The following is a 19138-nucleotide window of genomic DNA, read 5'->3' on the forward strand; positions in this document are numbered from 1 at the left end:
CTTTCAAGCTTTTGAGGGCTTAGCATATTGAAGACAAATAAACAAGCAAACGTTTTGATGTGTGAAAATATCCCATATTTTTCTGAGTGTTGTATGATTGGAACTAATGAGATGATTCACTTGTCTTTTTTAAAGTGTTACTTAAAGTTTTAGTTCTATAATAAGAACCAACAACTCCAACACATTTTCGTTTCTACATTGATTCAACGATGTTTTTCACCCATTTAAAATAACTATCGATTCCATTTTCTACATTTTAGTATAATGTAGGAGGAGTGGAAAATCAATGAAAACACACACGGACATACAGCCTTCAATTGTCAACCTAAACGTGTTCAGTTAATCGTATTATTCATGTTTGTTTTCGCTTCATTCCTCCTTGTCATTACAGAACGACCAAGATCAATGTTGTTTTACTAACCTTCTGTATGGGTGTTCCCTTTTGCTAAACTATTCGTTTTCCAATGTTGTTCTGAACCTTTCTGATTTGAACTAGGACTTCCTAGTTGCTTCGGTAGACAAATTTGCAACAGTTGTTTCGTGGACTTCGTAGGGATCGGTAAACGGGCTGGCGCGATTCTTATAAACGTTTATCGAAAACCTAAATTAGTGATTCTACAGTGAGACACGTGGTGATAATCCTGCCTTCGCTTTTCCCCTCTACAGGAATATGGCCTACCATGGGCTGTCGCAGCACGTGGACTTTGCGCGACTTCCGAGCCCGGCTGAGCGCTTCGAGCTGCTGGATTTGATCGGCGAAGGAACCTACGGGGAAGTCTACAGCGCCAAGGACAAACACAATGGACGCAAGTACGCGGTCAAGGTTAGTGATAAATATTTCCGATGAATGAACTTTTCGTCAATCTTAAATTCACAATGAAATTTCAGAATATTTTATATATTCAACACCTTGAAGTTGGACAAATTTTTTAACAGTTTTTATTATTTTGATTTTGTTTCTTTTATTCTGATAAATCAAAAAAAAAAAATACAATTGATTCACACAACACTTTTGAGCTAGAGTTAGAAATTGCACAAAAGAATAAAATGTGTTTGACAATAGCTTGAACGTGTATAGGTAAATGTTCAAATTATTTTGTTCCTTTTTCCTTTTTTTAGGGAGAAATTTCATAGTCGAATATTACAAACCGACCATACGCAATTTTTAGATTTGCCAAAAAATCTGACCTGTGCAAAATTTTAGCTCAATCGTACTTGATTTAGGGGTGCCTCGAAGCGCTTAAAATTTTTGTTTTTCACTCTGAAAAGTCACCAAAAGGGGGTGCAAAGGAAAACGGAAAAATCGAAATTTATATATTGGGCTTGTGATATAGCTCAGTTGGCAAGTCTGTTGTCTTCAGAGCCGATGTCCGCGAGTTCGAGCCCAAGAGCAAACATCGAACGCAGTTGTACCGGATAAGTTTTTCAATAACGATCCGCCAACTGCAACGTTGATAGAGTCGCGAATGCCATAAAGATGGTAAAACGACTATAATCGAAACAAAAAAAAAAGAAATTTATATTAAGATGCAAAAGATTTTAAAATGCATGAGATCTGGTGTTATCTAAAAACAATTGTCAAAAATCGGCTTTCTGGGAATTAGACGGATTTCGAAAATGGCTGATTTTCAGAAAAATTAACAAAAAGTCCAAAAATATCGCTGTATGGCAATTATATTTTTTTTGGAAATAACACCAGGTCTCGACGTTTTTTGAAATTTTTAGCCATTTGGCATCGTTTAGCATCATTTGGCAGATTTCCTCAAAAAAATTATAAAATACTGCAAAAACCATTGCTTCACAGAATAAACAAAAATGATGTTGGTTTTTTAGTACAAAATATTCAATTTTCCCATACAAATATATAAGTTCAAATTTACTCATGTAAACGTTTCTTAAGAATTCTGCAAAACCAAGACGAAGCTTTTTAGACCCTTGGGTTTAAGAAACTCAAGAATCACCCCAAATCAACTCAGTCTACTGATGCAGTGTATTCGAATTATATTTCAATTAAAGATACTTTTTTTATGATTAGCAAGTGAAAAGAATTGGGTAATTCATCTTCAATACTCAAAATGTGAACTGAATATTTTGTACAAAAATTATACATAAAATTTTCAAATTCTCAAATTTTCTATTGTAAACCCTTTTTTGTGGCGTCTGCTTTTGGTTTAGATAGAGTTGCATCTACAACTACACATTATCAGGCCAGGCGTTGTTCGCCCCACAAGCGGAAACTTGCAATGCGAACGAACTTCAGTTCCTGAGTAAAAAATTTAAGTCTTCCTCATAAAATAGTAAAAATAATTCTTCAGTTCTGAATTTTGCAAGTTTAAATTGATTTTCAATGTGCATTTTTTTTCAAAATATTATTTATCTATGTTTTTAAATTTTTTCAATGTATTGAGCAAGGTAGGATATATTTTTTTATGGAAAAAAATTGATGCAAAATTGTTTTCAATTGGAAAATGCATATGAATTGCAAATGAACAGATGAACAAGCTGAGCCTTGAAAAGTGTGTAAAGTTCCAACGATGATTTTGGAAAAATTTTATGTTTTTTAGTTGAACCACCAGAAAAAAGAAAGTGCAATGTATACAAAACAAAATATATAAATCTTGTCAGTTTTGATAGGGGTTGTATTACTATTTGAAGAGTTTCGACCAAATTGATGTTGAAGTTTCGTAATAAATTTGTTATTTGCTTAATGAAAATCTAAAGCATTATCTTTTAATTTCTCTAATTGCTTCAAATTTGAATGAGGCACTATGCAGAAACAGATATGATACGTCAAAAAGCCTGCTAAGACAAGCTTAGAATCAGTATTGCTGGGTGTGATTGTTAATTTAAAAAGAATTGTCTAAAGTTTATAGTAGAAGAATAAAGGTAAATAAACCAGATTAATCAACCAACCCAAATCTTTTGTTAAATTGCAGCCGTTTGCTTTTTTTTATTTTCGAGATAATTTACGATTGCGACCTTCCGAGTATGACACACTTCAAAAATTGAATAGTCCTGATAAAATTATGTATAAATTATAGCATTTTGAATTCTCCACAGGTGTCTGGAATTTTATTATTCCAGCTTGTACATCTGTTTGTTATTTCGGCAGTTTCTGTAGTGAAAAATAATGATGATGCTATTTTTCTTAGCTTAAAGTAATTCTCAGAACAATTCATCTAATCGAATTATTCAAGTTTATTTACATATGTATGAGTTCATATACCATTGCGTCCTATCAAAAAATTGTGTACTTTTTAAAAGGGAATCTAGAACCAGTGACATCCATGGCGCCGTTGAAAAGTTACAAAAAAAGCAAGGGCACTGTTTTTCATCAATTTTTAACGGTTTCTTAAAAAAAAAGACATTGGCAATTTTACACAAGTTTCTGTAGATTTTTTGTTCGAACTTTTCAATCTATTCTACTGTGTATTATTTTGGAAAATTAAAATTTAAAACAAGAGAACAGCATGTTGGTGTCCATGTTTCAACGAATCGATTTAAAAGATTTTGGCGTCCTTATTTCAAATCTTTTATTAGATTTTGTCTCTCACCTCTTGTTTTGGTGGTTCAAATTAAAATTCAAAAGTATTCAAATTTGTACAGAATTTTTTTCTGATAGCGGACAACAAATCTACATGAAAAACATAAACTTATTTTGAATATATTTCAATACTCCGTTCGCCTAGTTATTCTTCTTTTAGAGATACAAGGTTTTAAAAATTATTTTTTTTACTTTTAGGATAGTTCAATATTTAACATTATAACTGTATCTGACATCACTAAAGAAACAGTATGAGTATTTCACATTTCAGATTTTATTTTATTCCATAACTCTATTGAAGATAACAAAACGATACGACTGACTTATGCTTTAGAAATTATCTTGAATTTAAAATGGCTTGAAACTATCCAAATTTAGTTTTACTTCCCGTATTTCACAGAACTGAGAAAAGTTTACAAAAAGAAAACATTCATAACGTTGAATTAAAAGTTCAAATAATTGACGGTCTTCGGGAAAATTGAACGATGAACTCAATCCTTATTCTAGTTTTTATAAATTTCTACAATTAGGCAAAAAATGAACATGAATTTAAACTGATAGAAAAATTTTAATTTGGTAAATATTAAAAAATCAATCCAAATAAGCACTTAAATTCTTTGCATGTCGGAAAAATGTGATTTTTCTGTTAAACTTCCTATTGTAAATCTTTTTTGAATCTGATCGTTGGATTTGCATAGCAAAACAAAGATTCTGGCTTTAATCGGGCTTTTTTGGAAAATTTTTACAGAAATAAGTTACAATATAGTTTGTACTTTTTCTGAATTCGAAATTAAAATCCTTTTTTTTCTGGTTTCCTAAGAACTTCAAAATTTTCCCAATGTTCATAAGAGGTAAATCAATCAATTTCAATTCTATTTATTGATGCTTTGATTTTGATTAAGATCCTTTAATTAAATTGTTTGTAAGATTTTATTTTCAAAGTGATTGGAATGTTGTATAAAGTCCAAGACATGATCATTATCTTAGTTTAAATAATAACCAACTATTTTCAATGTCACTAGCTTTCATCGTTTAACGCAACAACAATCAAGTACCTGAATGAATTATTTAAAAAAATCTGTGTTGAATTGGATTAAGATTTGGAAAAAATATTAAGAATAAACAAAGCAACAAAACTTAAATATTTTCGATGTTCAAAGAATATAAGAGCTAATTTTGACTTACTTTGAGGTGCTGATTCTATCTATGCAGTTAGAATTTTTTATAACAGCTTTTGTTTTTGAGTTGACTTTAAAACAAGTAAAACTTCATTATATAAATTGGAACACTTTTTTGGCAGAACATTTGGACAATAAAAATATTTTTAAAACTCAATGATCATTTTTTCGCAAGGCTGCGAGTAAATTTGACTTCTAAGAATGAAGTTATCAAAGTTTTCTTTTTAGTTTTTTTTCCCAATTTAAAAAAAAGTGAATCTAGATGAAATTTTTTAAATAAAATTTAAACTGAAATAAATTTAAAATATATTTAAAACAAAATTTTAATCGCTCTGTAGCCTTCAACAAAGTTTTCAAATGATTAAAACTCATTAATATCAAAAACTCAAGACTTTTTTAATGATTTCAAAAAATTAAGTTGGTAAAAATCCTCTTTAAATTAAAAAAAAACAGAATTGAATAGAAAATATGTCAAAAATATTTGAAATTTTTTTTTACAAATTTCTTAAAAATAAAGATTTTTTTAAACCGTTATATCTCTGAAACAAGAACAGAAACGTTTTGTTTTCTGGATTTAATAAAGAACCGTTAATTTATGCTAAATTATCTAAGATCGATTTTTACCCAAAACTGACCAATTTAAAAAAAAAAATAGAGGTGATTGACCAAATCTGACAAATGTTATGACGAAAGAATCTTCCACAATCAGTTATTTAAACATAGACATTAAAAGTGCTGTCCCCTGTGCTATGACGTTTTCTTTTGTATAATTTTTTTTTTTAGTTATAACATTGGATCTTTTTAAAAAATTTAAGCAGAGGGCAGGAAATTCGTATTTTTTTCAGATTTTTACTATCATTTTATTAATTCAATCATAAAGCATTCAGTTCAGTAAACTTTTGCAGAACTAAAAAGTTCTCTTTTCATGAATCAACGTTAAAAACTACAATTTTAGCGTTTTCAATACCGAGCCATATCGCTAAATTTATAGAGTTGAACGAAAATCTGAAAAAAATTAAAGTTGAAAATATAAAAAACCTATGTGTTGAAGACAGAATAGCAAATATAGAAATGCCTTAATATTTTAATAACAGATCTTTTGAAATATAGGTCTCATAAAGCATAAAGCATAAAGCAGTAAATTGACGCATGAAAACTGCAAAAATCGATAGAACGTCGTTTAAAATTGATTGTTTTTCAAAATAATAGAAGACTTAATATTTGACCGCTTAAAATTTGAACACTGTTTTGAATAAGATAAAAAACAACCAAATGTTACCAGTCAACAGTTGTATAAAAAAAAAAAGAAAAGAAATTGAGCTATATGTAAAGACAAATTTTTACAGAATGTTTCGAGTGTGCAATTGATATTAGAAATGCAAACTAAACAAACACTAAACAATTCGTTATTTCCTAAATCGAAACTTCATTGACTCTTTACAGGGGATTAATTTGTTTTGAGAATTTTTAAAACAAAGTATCAGAGGTTTTTTGTATTATATGCAATATTAACATTCTACAAGCTCATAAACCATACTAAATGTCAAAAGTTCTAGTTTACAGCACACTGCACTCTTCCAAACAAACGAATTTCAAATCAAATCAAAATCTAGTCTACAGCTTAAAAAAAATCTTTTCTATTTAGCTGTAGTAAGTACAAATTGTGAGTTCATTTCCATGTCAATCAGGCAGGTATCTAATCAAATCAATTTCCATTTTAATTTTTCAGATTCTCGAAAGCATTGCCGATAACATCGAGGAAATCGAAGAAGAATATCTCGTACTGCGAGATCTTTCCAAACATCCCAATATTCCAGATTTTGCGGGATTATTCCTGAAACGTGGCGCAACTGTTGAAGATGACCAGCTCTGGTTTGTCTTGGAGGTAAGTTTTGAGAAAATCTGGATGGAGGTTAAAGACTTTAAAGACTTTTAAAAAGTCCAACTGTTAGCTTTGATTCTATAACATGATGCTCATATAATGTACACATGATACACATTCACATGATCATTATTCTTTTCGTTTGATTGAAATATATATGAATCATAATCAATCGAATATTCTGAATTTTTCTGATTGCAAAATAGTTCCACGCCGCAAAACTTGACTAAAACAAGGTCTAAAAATGAGATGTAAAAACTTATGACAACGATTAAATAAAATATCATAAGGAATTGAATGATTATATCCGATGCTCGAAATAACGAATCACAAACTCCAACAATGCTTGACCTGTCATAGACGGAGAAAATTGAAAACTTTGGTTGACGCAAATGTTTAAATAGAGAAATCTCCATTTGCATCACATGTAGGCTAACAAATAATTTCACTGGAAACCCTTGTTGTTTTCAAAAATTGCTACGCTTTCTTGAGGCCAAAAACTTGAGATAGGCGCGTTCAAACATGACCCTGAACCTTGCCTTGCTCAGCGATACGCATTAATCATAATTTATCATTTTTCGCATCGATTTAAGTCGATTTGTTCACCTGTGTCGCCCACTCTGGTCAAATCTTTAGGCATTGATGTGGAAGTTATTTCCGAGTGGTTGTTTATTTTTTCTCGTTTCATCGTTTCTCATTTTTTAAATTTCATCCTGGTCCCACCTGTTGAAAACAGACGCAGCTCAAAGAAAAGCGCGGAAATATCTCATTGAAAATTCATCGTTCCGATGCCTCTGGTTTGTTATCTCTTTTAGGCCGTTTACATTTTCATCTCAATTTTCACTCACGTTCATTTGTTTCGGAATTGCAATTTTATGCTGATAGAATCAGCGATCGGGAAAGATAAGAGGCAGCCTTTTGTGGGTGGATGGATTTGATGTCTTTATATTTTGAAATTTTATTTCATGTTTGTGTGAAATTGAAATCAGAAACAGATGGCAAATTTCCAAAAATAAACTTAACACATTAAGGACCAAAAATAAATCTAAGCCAAGAAAAAAAAAATAATTTGACATTATTCATGTCAGAATGCTTCTGATTGTAGCGCATTTGCGGAAAGACAAAAATCGAGATTTTTCGTTCTTGGTCCGCAATGTGCAAAAAAAAGCATCGGGAATTTTTTTGTCTTTCTATAAATTAAGTAGATTACTATCTTACTATCTTACTTACTACTTACTTTCTTATTTACTTACTTACTTACTTACTTACTTACTTACTTACTTACTTACTTACTTATTAACGTACTTTGAACATTCTTAGGTTAACTTTGCCTGAATGCCAGAAATTTTTTGAGCAAGTTTCATAAAAATAATCGTGGAAGGTTTTTTGAAATCGTAAAATACGATTCCAAATTCAAAATTTTTTTCTCAAATTTTTTTTTCTTGATTTTCGATGAGTAATACCAAGATAGACAATTTTGAAATCAAATGCCCAGATTTTTCAGGTTTTGATAAAAAAAGCCTGGATTTATCTGGCTCGGATACGTGCTGAAAAAAATCTGGCAATCTGGCAATCTCATCCTAATTCCTGCCTTTCTTTCCATTACACTAGAGATATGAATTAATTTTTTTTTTGCTAAATCAATCTTGTTTTTGCTCAAATTTTTAATCAAAGTTTTTCACATAAAATTTTAAGGTACACAATGCAATGAAGTGTTTAACAACGTTGAAACCAATCTGACCAATTAATACATCGCCTATAACAACTCTCCAAATAATTGATTACTTCATCAGTTTTGTTCCAGAAATGGTGATTATGTTCGAGATCATCTCTCCAAAACAAACGTCCAAAGCGAACAGCAATCATCCTTATCTGAAGATCTTGGCAAAGGTGAAACCGCCATTTTTCCTCAATTGACACCTAAATCACGCGTTGAGTTATTCTTCGAGTTTGTTTCGCCAAAGATTTCCACGGCAAGATTGCGAATCACTGCAGTAAACACGTTGTTTGTTTGAGGGTGATGGCCATATGTGCGGATTCGAATCAAGCATTTCCTACATTAAAATAAATCACCCTTAAACATCACACTTCAGCTTCGAGGGCAATGGCAAAGTGTTTCAAATCGAAAGGAAAATTTCACCCCCAAAAATTTGTCGATTGAATTGTTAAGCCATTGCCCTGCGGGTTGTTTCCTTTTCGTTTATTTATTTTTCCTAAAAAACGAATGGACAACCGACAACTGCAGCAACAAATACTGAAGAAATGCCAAAGAAAGCACGCTTCGCGTGGCTTGCATCACCTTCTAATCGAATTTTTGGTGTAACAAGGGTGTCGTTTTAGTTGGGTGTTTTATTTTGTTTTATTTTCTGTAAAAAAGATTTATGTTTATTGTTTACGTTTGAAGCATTGAAAGTTATTAAATAGAATATTAAGTAAAAAAAAAATGGACAACAGTTCTTGTAACAATTAAAGAACATGCTAATTATACATTCTGGTTTTCATTTGAATAACTGCAATTGAAAAGTTCAATATTTAGGTGCATTCGAATGCAAGTTTGACAATCAAGTTAAACACTATAGCTTATCGATGTAAGTTCATCAATATGGAACAATGTGTACTTTTTATCTCTTATATATAAAAATGGAGGCGCTATCTTTGTGATAACATCACGTATGAACGGGCGGTCGGAATGAAGTGAAACTTGGTATCCGAGGGTTTTTGGGGCCAGAGATGGTTTGTATATCTAATGGTTTCAAGAATCTCACTTTTGATGAAAGGGGGGTCCCCATACAAAATGATCTCTTCACATCTTATATATAAAAATGGAGGCGTTTTCTTTGTAACAACATCACGTATGAATATGGTTGGTCGGAATGAAGAGAAATTTGGTATCCGAGGGTTTTTTGGGTCAGAGATGGTTTGTTTAATAGTTTCAAGGATCTCACTTTTTATGGAAGGTGGTCCCAATACAAATTCAACTTTATTTGTTACGATTTCCATAAGAATCTATTCGTGAGCACGGTGCAGTTAAGGACGTGTAGATGAAATTAATAATTTATTACGATTTACACTTAAGAAGGTAAAACGAAGTTTACCGGGTCAGCTAGTATTCCATAAAAAATGGCGTTCTGTAGAAAGACGTTGACTTGTTTCCTCGGTCATTTAAATAGCTTTTACGAAACATAAATATTTGTACAAAAACAATAAGGTTCTATATTTTTTTAAAAATATTTTTTTTAAATAATTAAAAATATTACATTACATTGAATTTAGGAGCTTGATACATCTATCTGGGAGAAAATTCTTCAAAGATTTTCGAAAAAACCATTGCATTTGTTTTCAGTCCTTCAATTTTTCTTGTTTGAATTGAACGCAGTAACTAAAACTGTGCTTACATGACACAACATCTTTTAATTGTTAATTAGGCTGGAACAAACCCCCCCCCCCCCCCCCCTTCGAAATTTCCAAAATCCCGAAGGGGGGAATAAATAAAGTTTGAAGTATTTTAAGTAAATTTCAAATAAAAAATCAAATATTCGCAATATTACAAGACCAAAAACCGAATTTTGAAAGATGGAAAATAATTCACATTTTGTATTCTTGATTTTATTGAATTTTTCGATAGAAAAAAATACTTGGTTTATAGATTTTATGCAATGGTATAGTTTGCAATTTGGTTGCATGCAAGCTTTCGTGCAATTTATTGCAATTTATTTGTTTTGCGCATTATTTTTTATTTTCCCTCCCCTCGCGATGTTTCAAATCCGGGTGACAAAAGAAGAATTTGAAATTTGTTCCGGCCTTAAACAAATGTAAAAAATATCGAGTTTATTCATGATACTTTAGTAGGGCCAGATTAAGCCGTCGGAGACCCGGGCCGTTTTTTTTGGAGGGCCCCTTTTTTTTTCTTTTCGATTAAAAATATACATTTTGTTCATATTGTGGCAGTTTGTGAAAAAAATCTAGTAGATTTATTCTCAAAACTAGCTGCATTTCCCCATAATAAAATGCAAAATAAACTGCAGATCGTTTATTCAAACTTCAGATCAATCCTAATTAAATATTCATCCTTACAATGAAGTTACAATACATAATACAACACAATAAAACCACGAAAACACAATTCAGAGTAAAAATTTCAAATAATTTAAAAACGCAAGTGGCTTCAGCATTAAAATTTTAATATGAAATTCTCAGTTTAAATTCTGAAAACGAATATAAAAATTTTTCTGATAAAGATTCAAAATCAATTAATTCTTAAATTGATTCAGTTCAGTTCTTGAACAAAATTCAGCATTGAAGAGAAGAATCTCAATTATTTTCGAATGAATGAAGAAAATTACAAATTGATACTATATCATTTGAAAAATTAACAAAATTAAATGAATAATTAAGATTTTTTTATACCGCGAAATCAACACAACAATATAGAACATGATTCAAATATAAGTATTTAAATAAAATTCAGTGATAGGATAGAAAAGAAGTAAAAATATAACAGAATTCACCAATATAAAGTTTAAAATAGCAATATAGGGTCACTTATCCAGATAAGAATTCAAAATCAGTATCTTTATTATTTTGAAAATAAAAATCTAAACTCACTTTTAAAACAAGAGGTAATTTAAATTTTGTCATTTTTTTATTAGAAACGGCTCAAACTTTAGAAAAAATAATGAGAAATTTGATATTCAATCAAACTATTGCATGAGTCTCTGGGATAACAAACAGAACTCTTCTTTAAAACTTGGATATCGAATGTTGGCAGATTTTTACTGAAAAATTTGGGAAACACACTAAGTTTTTTTTTACGCATTATAAATTTCGTCGTTAACGTACAGGACTTGAAACATTTTCGCTCAAAAAACGTGTTGATTCGAGAAAGCAATGGAGAAGGATCATATCCATGGCAAAAAACCGCGTAAAAAGAAGCCGTGTTAGTAAAACTGAGCAAAATCAAACTGCGTAAAAATGACCTTAGTGTATGTGATCGTGTTCGTTAGTTGTTATCAGATTTTGAAAATCTATGGATGAAGCTCCGTAATTGAATTTATAAAAAAAGGAATTAGAATAATTGATAAATTGTAGTTTAAAAACTTAGATATTATTAATTTATCTCACAAGGCCGGAACAAATTTCGAATGCAAGTAAAAGTGCATTTAAATGGTCAATATTGGTTTTATAACGGTTTTTTTTATGTTTCAAACTATATTTGGTTAAATTTTAGGATTTTTAAAAATTTTCTCTCATACTTTTCCGTTCGAATAAAAATTACAACTTTCTAAAAAATGCATGAAGAACGAGAAAAAAAAACTTTGAAACACGTTTTCTCGAAATCAGCTTAACCTCCCTCCCCATATGAGGGTCCAAATAAGCCAAGCAAAATGCTCTTCTCTAAACAAAAAATTCAAAATTCAAAATCAAATTTTGATGAACGATTAAAATAATTCAAGAGTAACAAACTCGACTTAGAATCTGGAAAAAAATTCTAACTTGTTGATAGAAGCTTAGTCCTGAATATAGAATTTTTAAAATTTAGACTGAGTGGGCCAAATGACCCAGATTTTGCCCGAATTTATGCACGTAATTTGCAAAGTCAAAAAAAATTAAAATGAAAATTTTTAATAAATTTTATCAAAATCAATGTTTACGGATTTTTCAAAGCTTGAAATATGATTTCGAATTGACTTATGTATTTTGATAAACAAAAGTGAAAAACAAAATTTTCTTCATGATTTTTATTTTTTTATTTTGATATTGGCGAATATTGGAGAAAATATCCCGGTTTTTCAAGGCCCGAATATTTATTCATGTGTCGCAAGTTCAAATCTGATCATTTTGATTTTTAGAATTTTGGAGCCAGTCAGATTGTTCAGTCCACATGGGCAAAGTCTCATTACCAATAGGAACGGGCATATCCCTCTTGAATAAAACTAGCAAGAAACCCTTTCCACCCATCAGCTTTCAACGGTCACGACATTAATTTTGATAAAATTGAAGATGTCTATGAATTCAAAATGTTTAATGTCACCATTATATATGCTAATATGAATATAATCTAAGCAACGATCGATTTTCCTATGCTTAGCTTAACTTTTTTTGCTTGACTACCACAATCTCGATGCAAGTTGTGACATTCACCTATTGCTATGCTATTCAACAATTTCTCGAGTAAATTTTTTAGCGATGACCCAAGTAACATTTAAAGTTTGTCCCAAGTAACATTTAATGTTTTATAACAGGCTACTAGACCAAGTTTAGGTTTCATAAGAGGCTTGAAGAGTCTTTCAAAATAATCGGTGTCACTTAGGGTATGAGCATGTGTTCATTCTTTGAATTCTACAAACAGACCTAGATTATTTTGTTATTGCTTTGTTTGATGAACCCGATTGCATTGCACCCGATTGCACCGTCTAGTGCAATCATGATCATGAATGATAAATGAAAAAAAAAATCACCTCGACCAGGAATCGAACTCGAGCCTACTGATTACCTCTCCGACATCTTACCAATAGGCCAAATCGTCAGACGATACAAGTCAAGCTGTAGCTCTATTAATCAGTTGACTCCATCGAGTCGAATTCGCTACTAGAATTCCTGGCAGAAAACGCTCTTATGCCTTCATTGATGGTGCTCATACTGCCTCGGGGTGTTTCTCATTATGCCTCTACAGTGACTGGTTTTCAGCTTTCGGCAAAAAATTTTAAAATGTATTTTAAAACGTTTTTATCTACTTTTTCAAGTTTCATCCAATTAGGCAATAGACTATTTGAGTGTCTGAACACGAAACAATGATGTAACTCACATATTACAGCTATTCTCTATGGTTAAATAAGCGTTTTTCTTAAGGTGGCCATTATGCCCCCATCTCCACTACCATCGTTTAAAACACAACCGGTAAGTTAATATCTAAAATATTTCTTACATAGAAAGTGGGAAATTTTTATGGATCGGTTCATGGCGGTAGGAACGGGGAGGGGTTTTGGGGGTTAAACTTCCCTCACCCCGTGAGGATCTAATAAAACAAGCGAGGTATTCTACTCTATATCCAAAATTTTAAATTCGGAACCAAATTATGATAATAGAGTCAGGTAAATCAAGAGTAACAATCAAGACTAAAAACTAGAGATGTACCGAATAGTAGTATTCGGCGAACAGCCGAATACCACATATTGATTTTTTCAACTATTCGGCCAAACGAATATTCGGCCGAATATTCGGTCAGATCTTTCTTAAGTAGAGGTCTCTTTGATCTTCGAAATGTCACCATTAGCTAAAAGGACATCAGATGACCCTTCGCTTCTAGGACGATTATCCAAAAAGAGATTGGATTACAGTGAAATCTGGGACAAAACATATCAAAACATGTCTTAAGCTTTTTGGAATTGTTTTTTTTGTATATCGAATTAGATGAATGCCTTATTTTTGCTAGATGCTATCAAAATATTTGCCAAAAAGAACGATGATTTTTAACTATAATCATATAATACTTTCCACGACACGTATCCACACGGCCTGGCATGAACGGTTTTTTGAAAAGCTTTAAAATGAAGGGAAAATCTGAACAGAAACAAGGCATTATTTTAAAACATAGGGGAGATGGGGGCATAATGGCCACCTTAAGGAAAACGGTTATTTAACCATAGAAAATAGCTATAATATGGAGGTTACATTATTGTTTCGTATTCAGACACTTGAAAAGCCTATTCCCTAACGGGCTGAAACTTGAAAAACTAGATGAAAACGTTAAAAAATGCATTTTAAAAAATTTTGCCAAAAGCTGAAAACCAGCCACTGTGGAGGCATAATGAGAACCCCCCCTGAGGCAGTATGAGCACCATTAATCAGAGCAAGATGTGCGTTTTTGCCGGGGAATATAGCAGCGAATTCAATTCGATGAAGTCAGGTGAGTCGTAGATTCATCAAACAAAGCAATAACAAAATAATCTAGGTCTGTTTGTAGAATACACGCACGCTCATACATTAAGTGCTTTGTTCGGAGGATGATGCTACTAGCCGTATAATGTAACAATAAAAAAATCGATCATGAATTGTGAATGGAAAAAAATCACATCGAACAGAAATCTTACTTTAGTCTTTTGATCACCTCTCCGACACCTTACCAATAGACTAAATCGTCGAATGAAAACTAGTCAAGGTCTGGCGCTATAAATCAATTTGAATTCGCTGCTAGATTCTACGGCAGAAAATGCTCATTATTCCTCTATAATATGGTGCTCTATATGCCCCTAGTCAACAAATTTAAGTAAAAACGTGTTTTAAAATTGATAAAAGTGAAAAATCAAAAATTTTTTGATGGTAAAAATTGAGAAACAATGTGCACATCATGTTGCAGTGCGTACATTATAGATCAAGGTTATTTTAAGATCATAAGAGCTTATTTCGTGGTGCTCAAAAATTATAATATTTTCGTAACTTGAGAACCAAGCTAGTTTTTTTTAAATTTCTCTGTAAAGATGATAAGGAGATTCCTTTTTTTGTGAAAAATTAATACTATAGGAAGTACGAAACAAATCCTCATGAAAATTTATTTAAGAAAATACACAAACTTTTAATGTAAAAGTACTTGAAATAATGTATGATCATATTATTACAAACATAATTTGTTTTGATTTCATCAGCCACACTCTTTGGGTGCTGCCTATAAAGCGACTCTCAGTAGGCTCCTAAACTCCTAAGTTTAGAACAAATTGCCTACCCAGACAACCATTTGGTGGGTATTTCGAATTTGCAACGCAAATATACGTGCAAATATACGTGTAAACATGTCGTATATAATGTAGCAAAACCAGTATATACGTATCATTTTGGAGGCCATATAGGTACAGTACCGTTCATAATTGTATAGAAATTGGAAGCACGCGCACTGCCATTTCGACTTTGGACTTCCAGAACTTTTTACTCTTATGATATTTTTTGATCAAATTTTTTGCATTAGATAGATCAACTATCACACTATTGTTTCACAAAATTTGAGCTTTTTGGAGTTTGTGTAGCCTGAGGAACAGTAATTCTACGAAAATCGGATTTTTTGGACTTTTCTCATTCAAACTGCAATATTTCTGAAACTACGCAACATTTTTTATTGAAATTTGGCACAGTGATTGTTTAAATATGAAGCTAGCATGAAATTTTTGAAAAGTTCTATCGATGAGATCAAAAGTTACGCGAGGTGCAATATTTCAGGCATTAACCTTGAAATGCGATTTCTATAGAATTTTGGACGATTCATGAGAACAATATCGTTTCCTCCACCAATCAGACAAAAAATGCCTGGCAAAACGCAATGAAGAAAAGAAAAAATGGAATAAATGGTCCCTTTGTGTTTTAAAATCAGAATCTCGCGATAATGTTGTGATTTTTTGGTTGAAGTAGATTTACTGGTTGTTAAACAGAGAATATGATTTTCCTATGGAAACATTCGTCCAAAATTCTATAGAAATCGCATTTCAAGGTTCATGCCTGAAATATTGCACCTCGAATTACTTTTGACCTCATCGATTGAACTTTTCGAAAACTTCAGACATGCTAGCTTCGTATTTCAACAATCACTCTGCAAAATTTCAATAAAAAATGTTGCGTGGTTTCAGAAATATTGCAGTTTGAATGAGAAAAGTCCAAGAAGTCCGATTTTCGTAGAATTTCTGTTTCTCAGGCCACACGAACTCCAGAATGCTCAAATTTTGTGTTGAAATAGTGTGATAGTTGAACTATCTAACGCAAACAATTTGATCAAAAAATATCCTCAGAGTGAAAAGTTATGGAAATTCAAAGTCGAAGTGACAGTGCGCTTGCTTCCAATTTCTATACAATTATGAACAGTACTGTACATTAGTTACATTGTCATGCGCATAATGCGACTGCCCTGATTCTTTTTGGAATATACTATGACAATTCACATCATCATATAGATGATTGAGGTTGTAATATACGACATTTTTCGTAACAATAAAAGTGATCCCTCATTTTCCGTCAGTAAGAAAAATATTTTTTTTGGGATTTTAAACCACTTGGTTTATTCATCACCAAAAAATAATAAAAATAAGATTGTTTCAAAGAAATGTGTTTTTTTGCTGTCAAATTAAAGTTTATATCGTACAAATTTATTATTTGCCTGATTGCTGATTTTTTTCCACGTTCATGAATTTATTGTTAGCGCCTGGACTTGATCCCCTGACGATTCGATCAGCAGCTCATGATGGTTCCTCGACGCTATCTGGAATATATAAATTCAAGGGGATTTGCTTCAAAGGCATTAAACCAAAAGCAAATCGTATATTTCTATAACTTAAATCTTTTAAATCGTAGAAAACGTCATCGATGATCTAAAAATAGACCGACATTTTGAAGTCTCCTTTAATACGATTCCAATCATCGATGTCCCATTACCATAAACGATTTAATTGAACTATTTTATATTCTTTTACGATTGCCAGCAAATACGTTTTACGAAAATCAGACATGCGAATTAATTTGCAAAGATATACGATTGCATGCACATAATTTCGAATCAATGCAGTTATAAACGTTTTTTATTTCGAATTATTTTATGCATAGCACGACAAAATGTCTCAATCACGGCTGATCACCGTATATCGGTCGTTCCACGGATTTTTTGCGAATTGTCATACACAAAGGTCGAGTTCATATGTACATAAATACTTCTTGTCGTAATAAAATCATGCAATGCTTTTAAATACGATAAAGAATATGCATGGACCGCTCATTGTAGGTGCAGATATACGAAAATGAGTATAAATAACATTCTATACGATGTAATCTGTAAATTCATTCGAGTCGTAGCTGTTGGCTAGTGCGGACGTGCTTTACATCGTTGCTAGTTCGCGAAACAATAGTGCGTTCTTTTGTTCGGCTATACATCCGGGTGAAAACACCGTAGTGCCGATTATCGGATAAGTTCGGTTTGTGTGTACCGTGACCGGTTAGTTAGATCTAGTGCAGACATTTTTTCCCCATCCAACAATAGTGGGTTTTGGTTTGTGCTGTGAAATTGTGAACTTTTTTTTCCATCTCGGTGGTTTTTTTTGCAAGTGCTGTTGTGGAGAACAATAGAAGTCGTTGTTTGGCTCCGTACCGCGTGGTGACCTTGAAGGTCGTCTCCGCATATCGGCTGGATCCTGGTGCCGATTCAAAAGCGTGTGAAGGACGGCCACAAAACGTAGCCGCTGGATTGTATCACATCGGAAAATTAGCAGAATAAAAATAAGTTTGATTTTTCTTTTTTCCCTTTCTTTCCTCTCTAATCTCGTTTCTATTTGAGTATCTATATTTTCACTTTTTTTGCTTAATTGAGATAATTGTACTTCGTTCATATTTAAATGCGGAAGACATTCTTGTCCCCGTAATTGAATATGAACGAAGCCGGGGGATTAGTCCCACCGGTCTTTGGTGATGATGGGCGAGTCATCCACGGAAATGTGGGGCGCCTGAATGATCTGTTTGTTCCAGAGAAAATGGTTTCAGAAGAGGAACCGGGTCATTCCGGCGCTAATGATATTCCAGTGGATGATTCACGGCAGTCATCCACAAAAACTCGTGTGGCCCCCCGGGTTCGGGTTTATCCGGAGAATCCATCTTTCTCTGGTCCGTGGGTGATTTTCTTTCGGCCCAAGCCGAATGGAAAAGTTTTAAATGTTGTGCAGATTACAAAGGATCTGGTGAGATGGCCCTCCGTGACCAATATCACAAAGATTACGCCGAACAAATTGCGGGTTATGGTAACTAGTTTGCAGGCTGCTAACGAGATTGCTGCCAGCAAACATTTTATTTTAGAGTACCGGGTCTACATTCCGTCTCAAAACGTAGAGATTGAGGGCGTGATCACGGACATGAGTCTGTCGGAAGAATACATTAAGACCAATGGAGTTGGAAAGGACTTCGGTCAAAATCCTGGATTGCCGCCAACTCAGAACTTCCAGCTCTGTTAATGGTATTAAAAAGTATTCTCCGTCAGCTTCATTCTGTGTTACCTTTGAAGGTACCGCCCTCCCTCACTACGTCTTGATTGACGGAATGTTGAGGTTACCGGTTCGACTTTTTGTACCACGTCCGATGAATTGTACCAATTGTAAGACACTAGGACATACAGCATCACATTGTGGCAATAAATCGCGCTGCTCTAGTTGTAGACAAACTCATGAGGAGGGAGCTTGTCAAGCTACTGAGGAAAAATGCGTTTATTGTGGAGGCACCCCTCATGAAATATCTACTTGTCAAGCTTTCAACAATCGCTGGGAGAAACAAAGGCGTTCTCTTCAAGAACGTTCAAAACGTTCTTACGCTGCAATTCTTAAGAGCGCCTCCCCACCGGCCCAATCCAACAACGTGTTTGCTGCACTTCCAATTGATGTAGGTGATACCGACTCAGCTGATGAAGGGCGACCATTTGTCATGATTGAGAACTCCAGAAAGCGTGCTAAAGCATCATCCTCAAAGATAAAAAGAAAAAGCTCTCCGGTTATATCTCCGTTCAACTTTATAAACAGATCGACT

The 19138-nt window shown here is 32.8% G+C and overlaps 1 protein-coding gene across 5 annotated transcripts in view; it reads left to right on the forward strand.

The window, feature by feature from the left end:
- The window catches only part of LOC129749260 (myosin-IIIb-like), a 332299-nt gene that overhangs the window by 231801 nt on the left and 81360 nt on the right, over positions 1-19138 (forward strand). For all 5 annotated transcript variants that reach the window (XM_055744193.1, XM_055744192.1, XM_055744194.1 and 2 more), the window contains 2 exons: positions 667-823; positions 6452-6607. In XM_055744193.1, coding sequence (XP_055600168.1) covers positions 671-823; positions 6452-6607 — 309 coding nt within the window. In that variant the 5' untranslated portion in view covers positions 667-670. The remainder of the gene's footprint in view (positions 1-666; positions 824-6451; positions 6608-19138) is intronic.

Source organism: Uranotaenia lowii, chromosome 2, assembly GCF_029784155.1.
Source record: "Uranotaenia lowii strain MFRU-FL chromosome 2, ASM2978415v1, whole genome shotgun sequence".
Lineage (NCBI taxonomy): Eukaryota > Metazoa > Arthropoda > Insecta > Diptera > Culicidae > Uranotaenia > Uranotaenia lowii.